General features: G+C 38.8%; 1 protein-coding gene across 2 annotated transcripts in view; it reads right to left on the bottom strand.

Moving 5' to 3' along the window:
* LOC108701859 (vacuolar protein sorting-associated protein 8 homolog) overlaps positions 1 to 15,898 on the bottom strand; it is an 80,599-nt gene that overhangs the window by 8,221 nt on the left and 56,480 nt on the right. For both annotated transcript variants that reach the window (XM_041577280.1, XM_041577281.1), the window contains 10 exons: positions 15,180 to 15,226; positions 13,838 to 13,985; positions 13,385 to 13,474; positions 12,647 to 12,698; positions 11,483 to 11,586; positions 10,944 to 11,025; positions 8,970 to 9,052; positions 2,632 to 2,712; positions 2,173 to 2,342; positions 93 to 261 (listed from right to left, as the gene is read on the bottom strand). In XM_041577280.1, the coding sequence (XP_041433214.1) occupies positions 93 to 261; positions 2,173 to 2,342; positions 2,632 to 2,712; positions 8,970 to 9,052; positions 10,944 to 11,025; positions 11,483 to 11,586; positions 12,647 to 12,698; positions 13,385 to 13,474; positions 13,838 to 13,985; positions 15,180 to 15,226 (1,026 nt within the window). The remainder of the gene's footprint in view (positions 1 to 92; positions 262 to 2,172; positions 2,343 to 2,631; positions 2,713 to 8,969; positions 9,053 to 10,943; positions 11,026 to 11,482; positions 11,587 to 12,646; positions 12,699 to 13,384; positions 13,475 to 13,837; positions 13,986 to 15,179; positions 15,227 to 15,898) is intronic.

Here is a 15,898-nt window from a genome sequence, read left to right as displayed (position 1 = left end):
CTAAACCAACACAGCTTTCTCCCCATATGATTTAATAGATGTCCACAGATTTGTAGTGTATTAAAGAGAAAGCTGTAAGGCATGGCACCTACCTGTACTAATGATGCAGTTCGGCCTTTCTTCACATCTGTCACTGTCTGCCTCCCCGCACGGCCTTTGTTACTTGAGTTACAACGATAGCAGATCCACGGACTCTGTCCTCCAACTTCAACCTTGCAGTCCTTGCCCAGGAGGCAAAGTGAATGGTAAAGGTGGCCACAGCTGCAGGCAAGTCATAATGGGAAGGAAATAAAGAGACTGACCTGTTTTTTTTTTTTTTACTGGATTCTCAGAATTAAACATTACGTTAAACTAATAGAAAGCACAGGGTCACTACATGCTAACTAGTTTTGCTCCCAGACACACAGTTAAATTATTCACTTGCAAGTGGCCACAAGGACAATTTCCATTAACAGCAATGATCAGTCTTGTAAACTACAGTGTCTGCGTAATTAGAGGTCAGGGTGCCTCGTGTACCAGATTTATTATAGGAGAATGATAATGTATAGATTGGGCTTTCCAGTGTAACTGAAAACATCTCAAAACCTTATTACAATTTGCATTAAACCCCTATAAAAGGAGAGATCTAGTCCACAGATTGAAACCAAGCTTTTATATTTTGATCACAGGTAAACAAGTTAGGGACAGCCGGCGGCTTATCAATTTTATGATCATAACTTTGTAACAAAAAACCCTGTTTTTCTTTCTTTTTAGACAGGGGATTATTGTATTTAAATATGTTTTTATATGGCCTTAGGAGTGCACCCACAACCCTTCTTTTTTTGTACCTGAAATGTAGCCGGAAGCTGTGGCTGAGCTTTATGTGGTTAGTGCACCCTCATACCCACCCCTTTAAATTAACAGTGGCCCTATGTCCTTGTTTTTTTTTTTTTACTAATCCTTGTTATGGGCAATTTCTCTCCCTCAAAAGCCACAAATGCTAGCGGCTGGGGAGGCTTTAGCCTTTTTATTTGAAACCAACGCCTGTGAGACACTTCTTATATCTGCTGCACTTATCACTAGGTAACACTTCTGCACTGATTCACATACATTACACCTATTACACTTCTCATTTAGTTCTTCCTTTTTCATCTCGTCTTTACATCTATACCCACACCTATACTTATACTTATACACACACACACACACGTGTGCACCTATATATACAATTTTACTTTGCCTTCATTATAGTCTCTTCACAATCAAATTTTTTTAAAAATGGGCGTTGGTTTGGGCAGTCTCCCTTTTAAGAGCCGCATATGCAGGTGGTGGGGGAGGGCTTTTATATTTTGATCACAGGTAAACAAGTTAGGGACCGCCGTATGGGGTTTACCTTGATGTGGTATTGCGACTTATCAATTTTATGATCATAACTTTAAAAAAAGAAAAACAGGGTTTTTTGTTACAGACAGGGGATTATTGTATTTAAATATGTTTTTTATATGGCCTTAGGAGTGCACCCACAACCCTTCTATAGCCTTTACTCATGTCTTGTTCCCCAGTAGTTTTGTAGAGCTAATTGTCTGATTGGTACAGCTAGTCCAAACGATTGTACGGCCTATTAGAAGACCAATCGGCCAGTTCCAAGTTAGCTGATCCTAATGCACAGTATAAATGTGGTAAGGCTGTTTTTCCATATTTAAGCAAACTGATTGAGTAGGTATGGGTTGGGGGAGCAAAAGTACCAGTGATCATAAGGTTCACTTACACATTAAATTGAATGGGAAAAAAATTTGTGATGGAATACCTTCTTCCTGGCAAGGTACAAATTGCTACCTTAAAGGAGAAAACTGCTGGAGAGTTCTACATTAGCTCCTTGTGTGAAAAAGGGTAAGTTATCCACTCTTAACAGTATTAAAACACTAGGATGCAATTTCATTGCAGTTTTAACAGCTGATCAAGCTATCTATCATCAATGTGCTCTCAGTGTGTATAAGCAGGCAGATATTAGCTGCTGACCTGCTCATCCATGACCATGTCAGCAGCCAAAAGCTCATTTTGACCACCTGCCTATCAATATCTAACTGGGGCTCAATCAAATGTCGGTCAGTTTGCAAACCCAAATGTGTTCCAACAGTCTGAATTTGCCACCTTTTATTTATTTATTAGGAGTACATGCATTTGACTGGGTACCTGAATACAATGATTTCATCAGCAGCTTCCTGTCTCTTCTTGTATTGCTGCAGACACACACAGCAGTAGTCCTGTTTGGGAACTAGAGCCCGGGTCACTGAAGCCTTCAAGTTGCAAAGAGACCAGTGCAAGTCTTGGTTCAGTAGATTAGTAGTAGTTTCCAGTAGTGTCTGGATGGGACAAACATGGAAGAAACAATGAAACTCCAAGAGAATAAATAAACCTTGTCCTGTACAAGACTCAAATAGAAAACCATTCATATGCATCTCCTTCCATGAAGAAAATCTTATATTCTCACCAATATATTTCTTACATATATTTGTGCATAGTTAATGCAGTATGTTTAAATCACTATATACAGTTTTATTAAAAAAACAAAGGTGCATTCAAACAACACAGAGCAAATAGAGGCAAAAACAACGTCAAGAACTCATACAGTATCCAGTGGTGCAGATTTACCTGTTCATAGTTAAATGTGTCTAGCATTCCCAGAACCAGACCTTGGATTTCAACCAGTTTCCCCTTCCCATACACAGGGTCCTAAAGTGAATCAAATAAAAATGCACATGAACTCTACCATTAGCATTATATACAAGTATCCTGGCACACATGATACACACCTTTTATGTAGTCCAGTAAAAACAAACAATTGAATTAGGCAATAGGCACATTTTATTACTTTTCTCCACTAAAGAAAAAAAATTAAACTAGTTTCAGTGTAGCACTTCCTGTCACTTTATGGTTCTGCAGAGCAGAGGAGAAGCTGATAAAACAAATAACTTGTCCACTGAGAAGCTCATAGGCTGCAGCTTAGGGAAGGGAAAGGTTTGTTAAGAAACAAAAATAAGAAACAAATGACCCTATTTATAGAGGGGAGAGGGAAAAGAAAGTTCAGTGAATTAAACCCAATTTTCAGTTAGAGCTTTGTAATGGCTTAAAAAATAGTCTTTAAATTAAAATAGGCTGAATAGATTTTCAACACAAGTCCCATTTATTAGCAAAGGTGTTTTGGGGTGTATACTGACACTTTTAAGATTAATATAATGGGCACTAATAAGTATTGCTTCTCGCTTAAATCTAACCTTTAAAACCCAGGGTTACCCATGGGAAAAGAATAAACATTCATTACAGATCTGGATCTTAAAAACCAATTCACAGACTACATACACTCTGAATGTTGAAAAAGAAAATTAATAAAACCATGGGCCAGTATATCTAAACGGTGCTCCAAACAACAGGGCCTTAGCACATGTCAGTATCAGTAGACTACAAGTACATAAGCATCATCAAAAGGGTTAATCACTCGGAGAATGCAGCTGCACGACTTTGCTGCGCTGCCATGAAATATGCATGAAATGGTGGCCCAGATTTCAAAGAGACTCTCTGAAGCATCTGGATCCTGTGGGAGAGTGAGACTGGGAGTGAGGCATATACTGCAACTGCGCACTCATCTCCGGCTTTCACCCCTTCTATGCTGGTAGGAAATGCACTTTCCAGTCCAGTATGAAAATCACATATATACTTGCAAAAGTCTTTTGAAACCCACACAGCATGACTGCAGTAGGAGGTTTGCTAAAATAGGTAAAAAGCAAAAGGTCTTATTTATTACTTTTTAATGAATAGGAAGTCAAGCACAGTCAGTGTTAGGGTGTCAGCGCATTAATTGTGGGGTCTCTGTTTCTGTGGGAATTTCCTCTATCTGTGCAAAGATATACTGGCGGGTTTCTGATAGTGTGTGTAGATGAGTGTTACTGCACATGATATGGAAATTCAATTGTAACTTCAGAAGGGAATGATAAATTGACTATATTAATAGATAGGAATTCAATTATAAATGATGTAATAAAAATACAATACAAACATTTAAAGGGGTTGTTCATCTTCCAAACACTTTTTTTAATTCAGTTGTTTTCAGTTGAGTCCTCCAGAAATAAAAACTTTTTCAATCACCTTTTTTCCAAAATCTAAGTTTAATGTTCCTGTCTGTCAGTCTGTCTGGTAGCTCAGTTCGGTATTCGGCTGAATCTTTTGCAAAGGATTCGGGGGTTCCGCCGAATCCAAAATAGTGGATTTGGTGCATCCCTATCTCTTTTGACACTGATTCAACATGATGCACAGGTGAGTCTTAGCAAAGGATGTCCGGCAATGGTTAGAAACATATTTGGCGATTCACATCCCTGGAGTGAAAAAAACTTAGCAATTCAATTAACTGGGGGTGCCTAAAATATTGGTAAAAAGGGGTTTCTTGTCCTTTAAGGGCATATTTATAAATGCATGTAGAAAATAAATTATTTGTGCTGCTAATTTTTACACCACTTTTTTAAGACAGAAATGAATCTCACCTTAACTTGTTTCATTGACTTTTTCTTGGATGACTACACTGGTCCATCCCTTTCTTTACATTGACTCAATCAAACCCACATTTGTGGGAATGCAGCAAATGTCTAAGGCAGTAAATTTCTAGGGCCGACACAGGGCACAGGCTAAATTGTTATATAAATAAAAAGTAATAAAAATAAAAAATGAAGGACTGGGTGGGATTTTCAGATCTCCCACCTGCCCAGTTTCCATTGTTTCTTACTAATAGCGGGAAATGCAGGGGGACATACGGGAGCATGTTGTAAGTGGTTTTATGAAGTGTGAGGCATGAAGTGTGGTATTCGTCAGAGATACAAGCTGAGAGGACATTGGCGGTGCAAATGTGCTAATGTTACAGCCTGGGGGCTTAAATTCAAATTGGCCCTAGCTCCAGGGAGCATACACAAGGAAAGCCATACAGAAACAGGTTTGGGTATAAATTCTTTAGTGGCATAAGACTGGTGTATATCTGTACGCATACAGCAGCTCTAAAAATGAATGATCAACATTTTATTCTCTGCAGTCTTCCCAAACATTCCAATAGATGGCCATGAGGAAATTACATTTTTGAGATATAACAAATGCAGGCACTGAAAGTGGGAAGGAGGGTGGCGTCCGGAAGGACATCAAAAGCGGTGGAGCCAGATAGTGAGTTAAAATCGATAATCTTTAATTAAATCCATAAAACTGACAATACAAGCAGGCAGGGTGAGTGTAGCTTGACGCGTTTCGTGACCAATACGTCACTTCATCAGAAGCTCATGATGAAGTGACGTATTGGTCACGAAACGCGTCAAGCTACACTCACCCTGCCTGCTTGTATTGTCAGTTTTATGGATTTAATTAAAGATTATCGATTTTAACTCACTATCTGGCTCCACCGCTTTTGATGTCCTTCCGGACGCCACCCTCCTTCCCACTTTCAGTGCCTGCTTTGATTGCTACATTGCCGTACCGGACCGGCATGGAGGGCTGCATCGTGAACCGGAAGTTGATTCCCTCTCTTGGTTAACGGTGATTTCATTTTTTGCTCCGAGATATAACAAATGACATAACCACAGTGTCACTGCTAATTTTGCATCGGATACATTATCAGTGTCATATACCAGACTATCGGTTGTAAGACTGCTCAGTCGGATATAGACTGATGTAAGTAAAATTAACAAAAAGACTGTTTTCTTGAAGACATATCGGTTTGAAGGAAAGATCAGTCATCAGACGTGCCATGCACCCAAATACAGCTCAGATGTGCAGTAAGAGGTCATTGTCTGCAACAATTGTACTACTATCATAACAAAATTGTTTAGTATTATACAGAAATGATCAATATCCATTATGTGATAATGCCTGTCCTGATCATTTACTCAGTATATGTAGATTATCATACAAAACCTTGTGCTAATATACACATCGGTATGACCACCTTAAGAATATTACCTCCAAATGCTAAATATAAATTCCTTTCATTAGTATTGACCTACTCCCATTAAATCCAGCTTGTTCCCAAGCTTGAACATAAGGTTTAAACCCTATCCAAACAAGAGGCTTGTGTATTGAAATTGTGTCATGGAAATGCTTTTCTAATATTGGCTTACTGTCAGAAGGCTCAAGCAGTGAATGAATTAAACATTTAGAATGTTTATATGAATTGACTGGTTTGCCTAAACTGCTCTTTTCCAATCTGCTTTTAAACACTGGCCCTTGATGAACCATTTATGTGTAGGAGAGCTCTATATTCAGCAATGAGCATGAGAGAGAGAGAGCGAGAGAGAGAGAAAAAAAAAAAAAAAAGAGAGAGAGTGGGTAGGCAAGGGGAGACAGGACAAAGCATCTGGCCCCCTCCCCAGCATGTACTTTTATACTATTATGCAGAATATGATATGCATAATTTAGATCAAGCAGAAGCTGGGATATACAGGCAGACTGTGCATTAATTATAGAGGAAATCTGGGAACTTGAAAGGTGGGGAGAAAGGCCAGGCTGTTTAGTGGCACATTTACAGTAGGAAGCAAAGAATCAGGTTTAGGTACAGTTAATAGTTGGATACAAATAAGAGAAAGCTAATCTCTCTGTTTAACTCTTTCACTGTCAGAATGGACTTCAGCACAGTTACGAAGTGTTTTTGGCTATGTCAAGCCATTTCTTATGGACTGCATACCTAACCCATGTGTCTCCCAAAATACTAGCAAACCTTCGGAATCATCATCTAAACCATATTCATGCTTTCCCTGAAATGTAAACCTTTGGTTATATTTTTTATGTTAATTTATGTTCGAATACTAGAATTTCGGTAGCATTGTGGTAGGAAAAAATACCATAGTAAGAGCACTAAGTGCACTCATCCCTAGGCACAAGCTTTGCAAGAATACCGTCACGAAGTTTGCACCCACTTTGGAAGAGATGCTACTTTTCAGTATGGTGTCTCACAGATGGGGCACAACTTACAAGCCCTGGCAATGGCAAATTTATAAATGCAGGAAATGAGCAGCCAGCCACAATGCACACATGAAACCCTTGTTCTTGCACATACTAGAGATTCTAAAGCTAATATCATATTTCATTATTTTTTAGTGCAGGGTAAAAGTACATTTCATGCATACAAAACCCTTTTAGTCTTTTGGTGCTACAGGACCTTTAAGGTTGGTCACAACATAAAACACGGATACTGCTCTGGATCTGACAGTGTATGTAAGACTGGATGCAACTGTACACTCAGAAGCTGCTCCTAACTTCCCCTAACTTTTACTCAATACAAACAATTAAGTTAATAAATAAAATATAGTTGAAATAAGGCTCGTCTGGTTTGAACAGGCATAAGTGTGTGACCATTTTTTGGCTTAGATATGGGCCTGTAAATTTAGTAAATGAGTATGTATCCCTTACATCTCAAGCTGATGTAGATATCTATGTTATATGCTCATATTTACAAAAGAAGAATACCATCACGTGAAATTTGTACAGTCACAGACCAGAACCTGTTGGTCCAATGTTCTACAGTCACTACATTGCACATATTGACCCCCCCCATCTCTTTCTTCTAATCACAATATTTCTCTTTGTTCTGTTAGAAATGTTGGTTTGACTAGTTTGTGCTGTGCATTTCCTTGTGGCATAAATCTAGAAAGAGAGAAATAACACGACAGGAATTCCAGCTTCATAAATCACCTTGCTATCTTGAGGATCTGATCATGAACACCTATGTTTAGAGGCCAGCATGTCCCTTGTGCAGAAGCAAAAGAAATTTGATGGCTTTAAGGGCCAGTGATGCCATGCAGTAAATATAAATGTATATATAGAGGGCAGCAAATGGCAACCTCTCTCTCTCTTTGTAAACCTGGCCATACAGCTGACAACTTTGCCCCTCCAATTCAGTAATGGAAAGGATCGCATCATTCCAGATGTATCTCCATAGGTCCCCAGATGATCTGATTATTAGCACAGGGGCCAAACTGTTGATCTGCCCAATTTAGCTTAGCACATGGGTCAATTCTGCTTGTTTACCAGCATCGCTTATTAACCTCTGTATGGGGCTGTCTATGTGGCAGCTCTGAAAATCCAGTAAGGTGAGGACTCCATTCAGACCTGGACTAGCAATCTGTACAATATGACAAATGCCATACGGGCTATTGTAAACTGCCATAGACCGTTACTATTTATTGGGTATTTGTGAAGCTGTTTTGGCCTCTATGTATTGGAAATGCCAGGGCCTGTTTTACTTCTGAGTTCAGACCTGAATGCATTAGTGTATTGAAGCAGTCCTCTTCCGGATGGGTTTCCAAAGAAGCAGTACAACGTGTGCATAGCAAGCTTAAATGAGTCGTCCATCTTCAAATTAACTTTTAGTATCTTCATGAACTGAGCGCCGACACTTCAGCCTTTGAAGTATGCGCAGTTGGAGATGGAAAAGCTCCGAAAATTACCAAAGAGAAAGAAGAGGATCCAGAAAATACCAAAGGGACCAAACATGGCGCTCCTGAGCTCCTCTGCAAATTTAGTTCAGTGTGGCTGGGTGGGGCACTTATTCTTCTTGAACACTTTAAAATAAAACCCAATGTATTCTACACAGCATATCTGTTATCAGCTTTGTTAATGAGAGGTCTATAGCCCAAATTCAACATGAATGACTGTCCCATGGCTAGACAGTAGATAACATAATATAAATCATACTAGAGCTACTGAAGCAACTATAATATTTCAGTATTTACCAGTGCAGTGTAACAGTACATGCATACAAAACCCTTTCATGTTTTGGTGTTACTGGACCTTTAAGGCTGGACAATCATCATAAAACACTGGGGCCCTACTCAAACCTTACATTCGGCTAACTGCTGAATAAATCTACTTCATATATAATCTACTATCATATTCTGTGGGTTCTGGTCCATAAAGCAATGACTGTCCTCAAAGCATTTGATTCATATATCTGCCATTGTACCCACCTGAAGGATTCTTTGGAGGATGGATGGGAGAGAGATGTACGTGGCCATACTGTTCAGAACCTGCATCGTCAGAGATTTTAATGCTACAAGGACAAACAGGAGACACATTTGAAATTCTTAAAAACCTTAGTCATGAATGTCTCACTGTCCTTCAGTTCTTATGAATGGAGGATGTTCAAAAGACTGTGAAAATGACACTATTATTCTGAAAAATCAGTAATGCCCATAACCGTTGTGCTGTATGTGCTCCCAATGTGATTAAAAGGTAAAGAAACAGGAAAAACGTCAGTGTTCCAATGACAATTTTATCTTACTTTGTCTCTACATCTAGTTATTTACTGGTAATCCTAATAGTAATGCACGAACATTACTGTGAAAAAAATGTTCTGTGTTTAATGTATTCCAGGTTTACCACAATGGGGAGGTGCCAGCCATCTTTACAAAGGAATACTAAGGTACATCTAGAATTACAAGAGTTTGCTGTTGTAACTGAAAGACAAATATAACCAGGGGAGCATAACAAAACTAACAGTCTGGAGTATTATTTAAAGGGGTTGTTCACATTCAAACACCTAGTTATTAGATAGTTCCCCAGACTGACTATTTTTCTAATATTGAAGTGTAAAGTTTCATTTTTCACCTTCGAAAGCAGCTCTGGCAGGGGGGATTGCCGACCCTATAAACCAGGGGTGTCCAAACTTTTTACAACGAGGGCCAAATTTGGTGAGATGAAAATGTTTGGGGGCCGACCAATCAGCATGACATTGTTTGATTCGAACCATTAAGTATATATATATTCATGAAGCTGCTGTATCCAGGCAAAATTAAATGTGAAGCCATTATGGTATGTTAGTGCCCTACTCCACTGATCTTCTTCTGTCCCCATAGCCAGCCCTTACCCACCCCCACATCCAGCCTCTGTAGTCTATAATAACTTTTATTTCAATAGTTTATTCTCTCTCCGTTAGACACTCACCTTTGGAAACTCCCCCTCCCTCTCAGAAACAGGCATGAAAAAAAAGCTTAAAACTCTGTCTCCTCCTTTAAACACAAGCACTCCCTCTGGAGCTCCCCCTCCCTGCCAGAAACTAAAGGTGGACTCCGACTGTGATTTACTTCCCTGCTGGCACACATTCATTTCTATGTGATCGCTGATACAGGCGTTAGATAAGCAGGATCAAGCTGCAGCAGCACATTCAACACTCGCGTCTCTCAGTGATCACATAGAAATGAATGTGCGGCAGCAGGGAAGTAAGTTCGAGTCCACCTTTAGTTTCTGGCAGGGAGGGGGAGCCGGCAGCTGCAGCAGAGAGAGCTGGTATGTAACGGAGGCCTTGGTTGTAAGTAAAACTATCGAAGGGGGAGTTGAGCCAGAGGATAGAACGGGTTTTTTTAGCACTGTAGCTTTTTTTCATGCCTGGTTTATGGGAGGGAGGGGGAGTGACAGAAGGTTTAACAAATCACTGCAAGGTGCTGCTGTGACTTCGGCTCCTCTTCTGCTCTTTGCTGCGGGCCAATTAAAATTGGATCGCGGGCCGCATTTGGCCCGCGGGCTGTAGTTTGGACACCCCTGCTATAAACTGTTCTAAATTGACACATTTATTTGATACATTTCTTATCTTTGTCCCTGCTGAGCAGAATCCCTGGGTTTTATTAAAGGCAGCTGTTAGAATTGATACAATAGTTGCCAATATTCCAAAGATGCTGCTGAGAAATGTTGCAAAATTGTAACAGCATAGAATTCAACTTTAAACATAGATTTTGGAAAAACTGTAAAAATTAAATGATGGAAAGTAATTGAAAAAAGTCTTTATTTCTGGAAAACATTCTGAAAACAGTGTTTGTAAGGTGAACAACCCCTTTAATGGTATTAAAAAGTAATAAGTTACAACCAAGATAAAATATGTGCTGTAGGGATAGAATTGCCCAGTATGTTTTCCTGGTATGAGAAAATAGGCCAAGAAATCAATTTACCTTCGGAGAATATTTGTGCAGAAGAAGAACTGAAGAGCTTTTGTGGAGACATCATTGCTTCTAGCAAAGGAAACCATAATGCCTGTGTATAAACAGATTACAAGTCAGAGCAATGTTCATAGACAAGTGAGACTAATATTCATGGAGAGAGGTGCTCCTGCATGATGCAAATTGAGAAACTTGTTTTATGTGGCACACAGGTTAGTGTCAAGTAAGTGACATAAACACTCTTCTTATTTGTGGATTTTGAGTAATGCATCCAAATAAGTGTTTTCAAATAAGCTGTAATGTATATGTATATATATATATATATATATATATATATATAATATATATATATATATATATATATATATATATATATATATATATATATATATATATATATATATATATATATATATATATATATATATATATATAAATAATGCATGGTAACAAAGTGCTCAAAATAATCCTATGAGCAATATAAGAATTTACCTGTGTGTTCTGCCCCCCCGATATGTGTCCTGCAAGGGCTAAAGCTCATATATATCTACCTCTCGCTGTTGCTGGTTTAGGGTGTCTGAAGTCCTTTCACACAGTAAAATAGTCTCGGTCAAAGTTTCTTCCAAATCTTTCACATTGGGCATTACTTGGAGGCCTGTTAATAGAAGACACAATCATACATTTTGGGGTCTGTGCGCTGCAGGTCTATTTCCTCAGTTCCGCCTCACCTTAGAAGTGTGTTAGCCTAATCACACACTATCCTTTTTTTCTCTGACCCTAAATAAACCATAATGCCACCTGTTGCTGCCCCCTCTATGTCCTCTATGTCGCAACCAGCATGAAGGGCATTTACCTTTAAGTGTGCTCATGAGGCAGAAAAGAAAATAATCAAGCATGACTTTTTATGCTGAAATCTGTTCTGTCTGTACACTAGCAGAGAACACCGCAAGTATGACATTAGATGTAGACAGCCAGCATATTTTAGCAATATGCCAAAGTAAGAGAGAGGTGTTTAATTTGTTCAATTCACAAGTACCTGGGCAAATGAATGTTTTAATCTATTGTACTTCAGGTTACTGGAAAGCACAAGGCAATGACTTTTAAAAAAAAAAAAAAAAAAAAAAAAAAAAAAAACTGCCACTAGCTCATAGCCCACACTGCTTAGTTTCAATACTATATTGGTCCCTTCTGAGATGAAAGACTGCTATCTGATCTTTTCCATTTTCCACTGTTATGAAAATATTAAGTGATGTAGTTCCCTCTAGCTTTGAATTGCCTAGCTTCTATAATGGTGTTACTGACTCATCTTGCATCCAGTTTGTTTATGGCACAACTCTCTTTAGGCCCTTTGGCAAGAAAGTACAACATAAGCTTTTATGGAGCTATGCCCTCACAAGGAGGCAATGGTTTCATGGCATTGTGAGCAGGGTGTGGTCTGATGTTAACTGGGTTTGTGGCCAGCTGGAAAAAAACTTAAAAATAAACTTGCCCATTTGCTGCTATATTAACTATTCAAGTCCCTGTACAATACCATAAAACTGTGTCAGCATAAATATTTCAGTATTTCATCAACAAATATTAATGTACAGTGGCCCTTTAAAACAAAGCAATTTTACAAACAGCTAAACCTTCAATAGCTGCTTAGCTGTATTGCTCAGTTTTTCAAAAGATAACAGAATGTAATGTTACCAACCCCAGATACCAGAAAGACTCACCTGGTGAATCCACAAAGTCTGAGGTCAGATTGGAGAGCCTTTCTTGCAGTCTCTGTACACAAGAGAAAAATAAATATTTGAACCTTGCACCTGCCAGTGTATTGGGTAATGTAAAGAAAGCATATTTTAACAGCAAGCACAAATAGTGTAACTACAAGGACCACCTCCCACTGCATCGCTTGGAGGAGCATTTATCAACGGTCGAATTTTGAATTCATGTGAGTTTTAAAAACTCCCTTAAATTAGAAGTTCAAAATTGATTCCTGGACTTCTCCCATTGACTTAAACAGCAATTCAGCAGGTTTTAGGTGGCAAATAGTTGAATTTGAGTTCTTACAGGGCCAAAGTATGATAAATCTTGAAAATTGAATTCTAATTTTTTTTAAATATAAATCAAATCAAATTTGAATGAGCCCCTAGCTGAATTTGTCAGTTTTGACCGTAAAAAACTCAAAAATTAGAATTTTCAATTCGACCCTTGAAAAATCTGCTCCTTAAAGTAGCACTTGATTATTATACTATGTACTATGACTTTTATACATTTATTCCTCTTTTGTACTGGAAATCTGGATATAAGAAGCACTATATACAGACTGCAACAAATCAAAATCTCCTTGACCAATGCCCCATGATCTACTGCTGTGAAGACAGAAATACAAAGAGCTAAATATAACAAAAATACTTAAACAGAGTAGAAGCTAAAAATATTAATACTGCACCTTTCTACAGGGACATTACCATAAGCATGACTCGGAAGGCAGCTTGAACGTCCCCCTTCTTCTCCAAGAGATATGCCAAGGTTTCATGATGATTGTGTCTTTGTGCAATCTACAAAATATGGGGATTTTGAGATCCATCAAAGAAGATTAACAAAATTTTAAAAAATATACACCCACAGAAGCTCAAAGCCACTTTAAGACATGTACATGTTCATCCTTTAACTAATTACTTACCATTGACAATCCACCTCCAATCAGATGTTTAAAATATCCTAAATAGAAGAACCCAGAACTCATGGGTTTAAACAGGCATGGTTTGGGGGATTAATGGAACATTTGAAGGAGGTTATAAGAAGTCAGGCAATGGTAGGACCCATAGCTCTTAAAAACATATTTAGTTTGTGGCATGGTTTAGGTAAAAAACAGCCATGTTTGTGCCTGAACCATAACTACCAGTAATTGTCAGGCTCACCTGTATTGTCTCCTCAAGTCTATAGTGCTCCAGTATCTGCAGCATTGGGGCCACTTGTCCTGGTTCATATTGATACATCAAATCTATGAAAAGTTCTGTGATGTGGGGAAGAGTTTGTAATACTTCAGGGGTCACCTGGGCTCCGTCCCTATGGAAACAGAACAAATACTGAAGATGAATAGGAGAAGGAGCAAAAGGATTACGTACAGATGGAAGATGTGAAAAAGCAACGTGATTAAAAGAGCACGGTCAGCAGAGGCCTGAAGGGAGAAAGTAGAAAGGTTTGGTGCAAAATGAAAGCTTACAAAAAAAGATGTGGTGGGGGAGGTGGGCACAGATGCTGAAACGGATGAGCAAAGCACATAGGACTAAAAGAGTGCAATAAAAATAAGGCAAACTGTTGCAATTTATTATTCTTCAATATGTAAAATGCATTTCTACCTTTTTGGGTCAGCACAGTGCTACAAGAGTTCATCTGCTCCAGCCAAAAACAGTTAATTACCTCTTATCAAAATTGTGCACAAGGTCTGGAAGGAAAATCACCCGTTGTCTTATTAAAAAAAAAAATAGAAAGTGAGACTGCAGCAAGAGAAAGGGGGTAGCAGAATATGACACTTTACACTGTTTTCTTCAATTTGCCTCCAGTTATGTTGTCAGAGACAGATACTGAGCCTGCTGAGACACCAGGGAACTGCCCATTGTATTGGTGCCTATGTCTGGCAGACTGCAGATAAAGATGGAGACAGGCAGAAGAAAGAAGCAGATCCTTCTAATGTCATAATTCCCTTAACACCGGAGGACTTGTGTGCTCACCAATTTATTTGCTTCAATAAGGCTCCCTCCATGAAAAAAGACAGATGAAGTGCAGTAACTACCAAGAGATGCAGCCGCACAACAATTGCGAGATGCAAAGGGTAGTGAGGGCTAACTCTGCTAAATGTAAATGTCTATAAAAAGTACAAAGGTTTAAGTTACCTCCATCTTTTTCCCTGGGCTTATACATAAGCATACATGTAAAGTCCATATTGTATACGTAATTAAAAGAGGTCTCCCGCATGTGTTTTATGTGTGCTGCCCTTGGGCGCAGGGTATCTGTAGTGTTTGCATCAGTAGGGCCTTTACTTTCATTATAAACACGAGATTTAGAAGTTGCTGTACAATATTTTGACAGAACAAGCAAAAACCCAGTAAAGCTTTTGTTTTTTTAATGCTATGAAATGCTTCCAAGTAGTGTTACAACAGAGGGTTGGAAAAAAGCTGACATATTATGATAGAGTGCAAGTGGAAGAGGTGCAACAGAAGAAGATGCAGACAAGAGATGGGTTAAATTTTTTAAGCCTACCTTGGATCAAGGAGACCTCTGAGAAACTGTAAAACCAATAATGAATCCTGTAATAAACAAAAGCTTTGTTACTGAAAGGTTTAAATATTTGCTATCCATTTGAAGCCCCCTCATTTAACACTACATGCAGCTTTGTGTTGGAGTCCGTTATAATGAAATTTAGGCAACTCTAATCCATAGTCTAGGCAAAGGGAAATACACCTTTGACCTATCTGTCAAACAAGATCTGTGAAGAGTGGAATATTAAAGGAGAAGGAAAGCTAAGGAGGCATTTTATTGCCAATAGATTAGCTGCAATAGTGCAAGCTAGAATGCTATATTTATTCTGTAGAATGTTTTACCATACCTGAGTAAAAAGCTCTAGAAACTCTCTGTTTGTTTAGGATAGGAGCTGCAGTATTAATGTGGTGTGACATCACTTCCTGCCTGAGTCTCTCCCTGCTCTGGGCTCAGATTACAGTAGAGAAGGGAGGAGGGGGGAAGAGGAGCAAACTGAGCATGCTATTGCCCAGGGCAATGAGGTTTAAGCTGATAGCAGGAAGTCTGATACAGAAGCCCATGAGTACACAATAGAAGGAAAGAAATGCTGTGTTTCTTTTGACAGAGGACTCAGAGCAGCACTACTTTGGGGGTTTACTGGTATATTTAGGTGGACCTTTCTGATAAGGCTTACTTAGTTTTAACCTTTCCTTCTCCTTTAAAGAATAAAGTGATTATCA

Source organism: Xenopus laevis, chromosome 9_10L, assembly GCF_017654675.1.
Source record: "Xenopus laevis strain J_2021 chromosome 9_10L, Xenopus_laevis_v10.1, whole genome shotgun sequence".
In the NCBI taxonomy this organism is placed as follows: domain Eukaryota; kingdom Metazoa; phylum Chordata; class Amphibia; order Anura; family Pipidae; genus Xenopus; species Xenopus laevis.
Note: the sequence above shows the minus strand (reverse complement) of the source record. Positions and strands in the feature narration are given on the sequence as shown.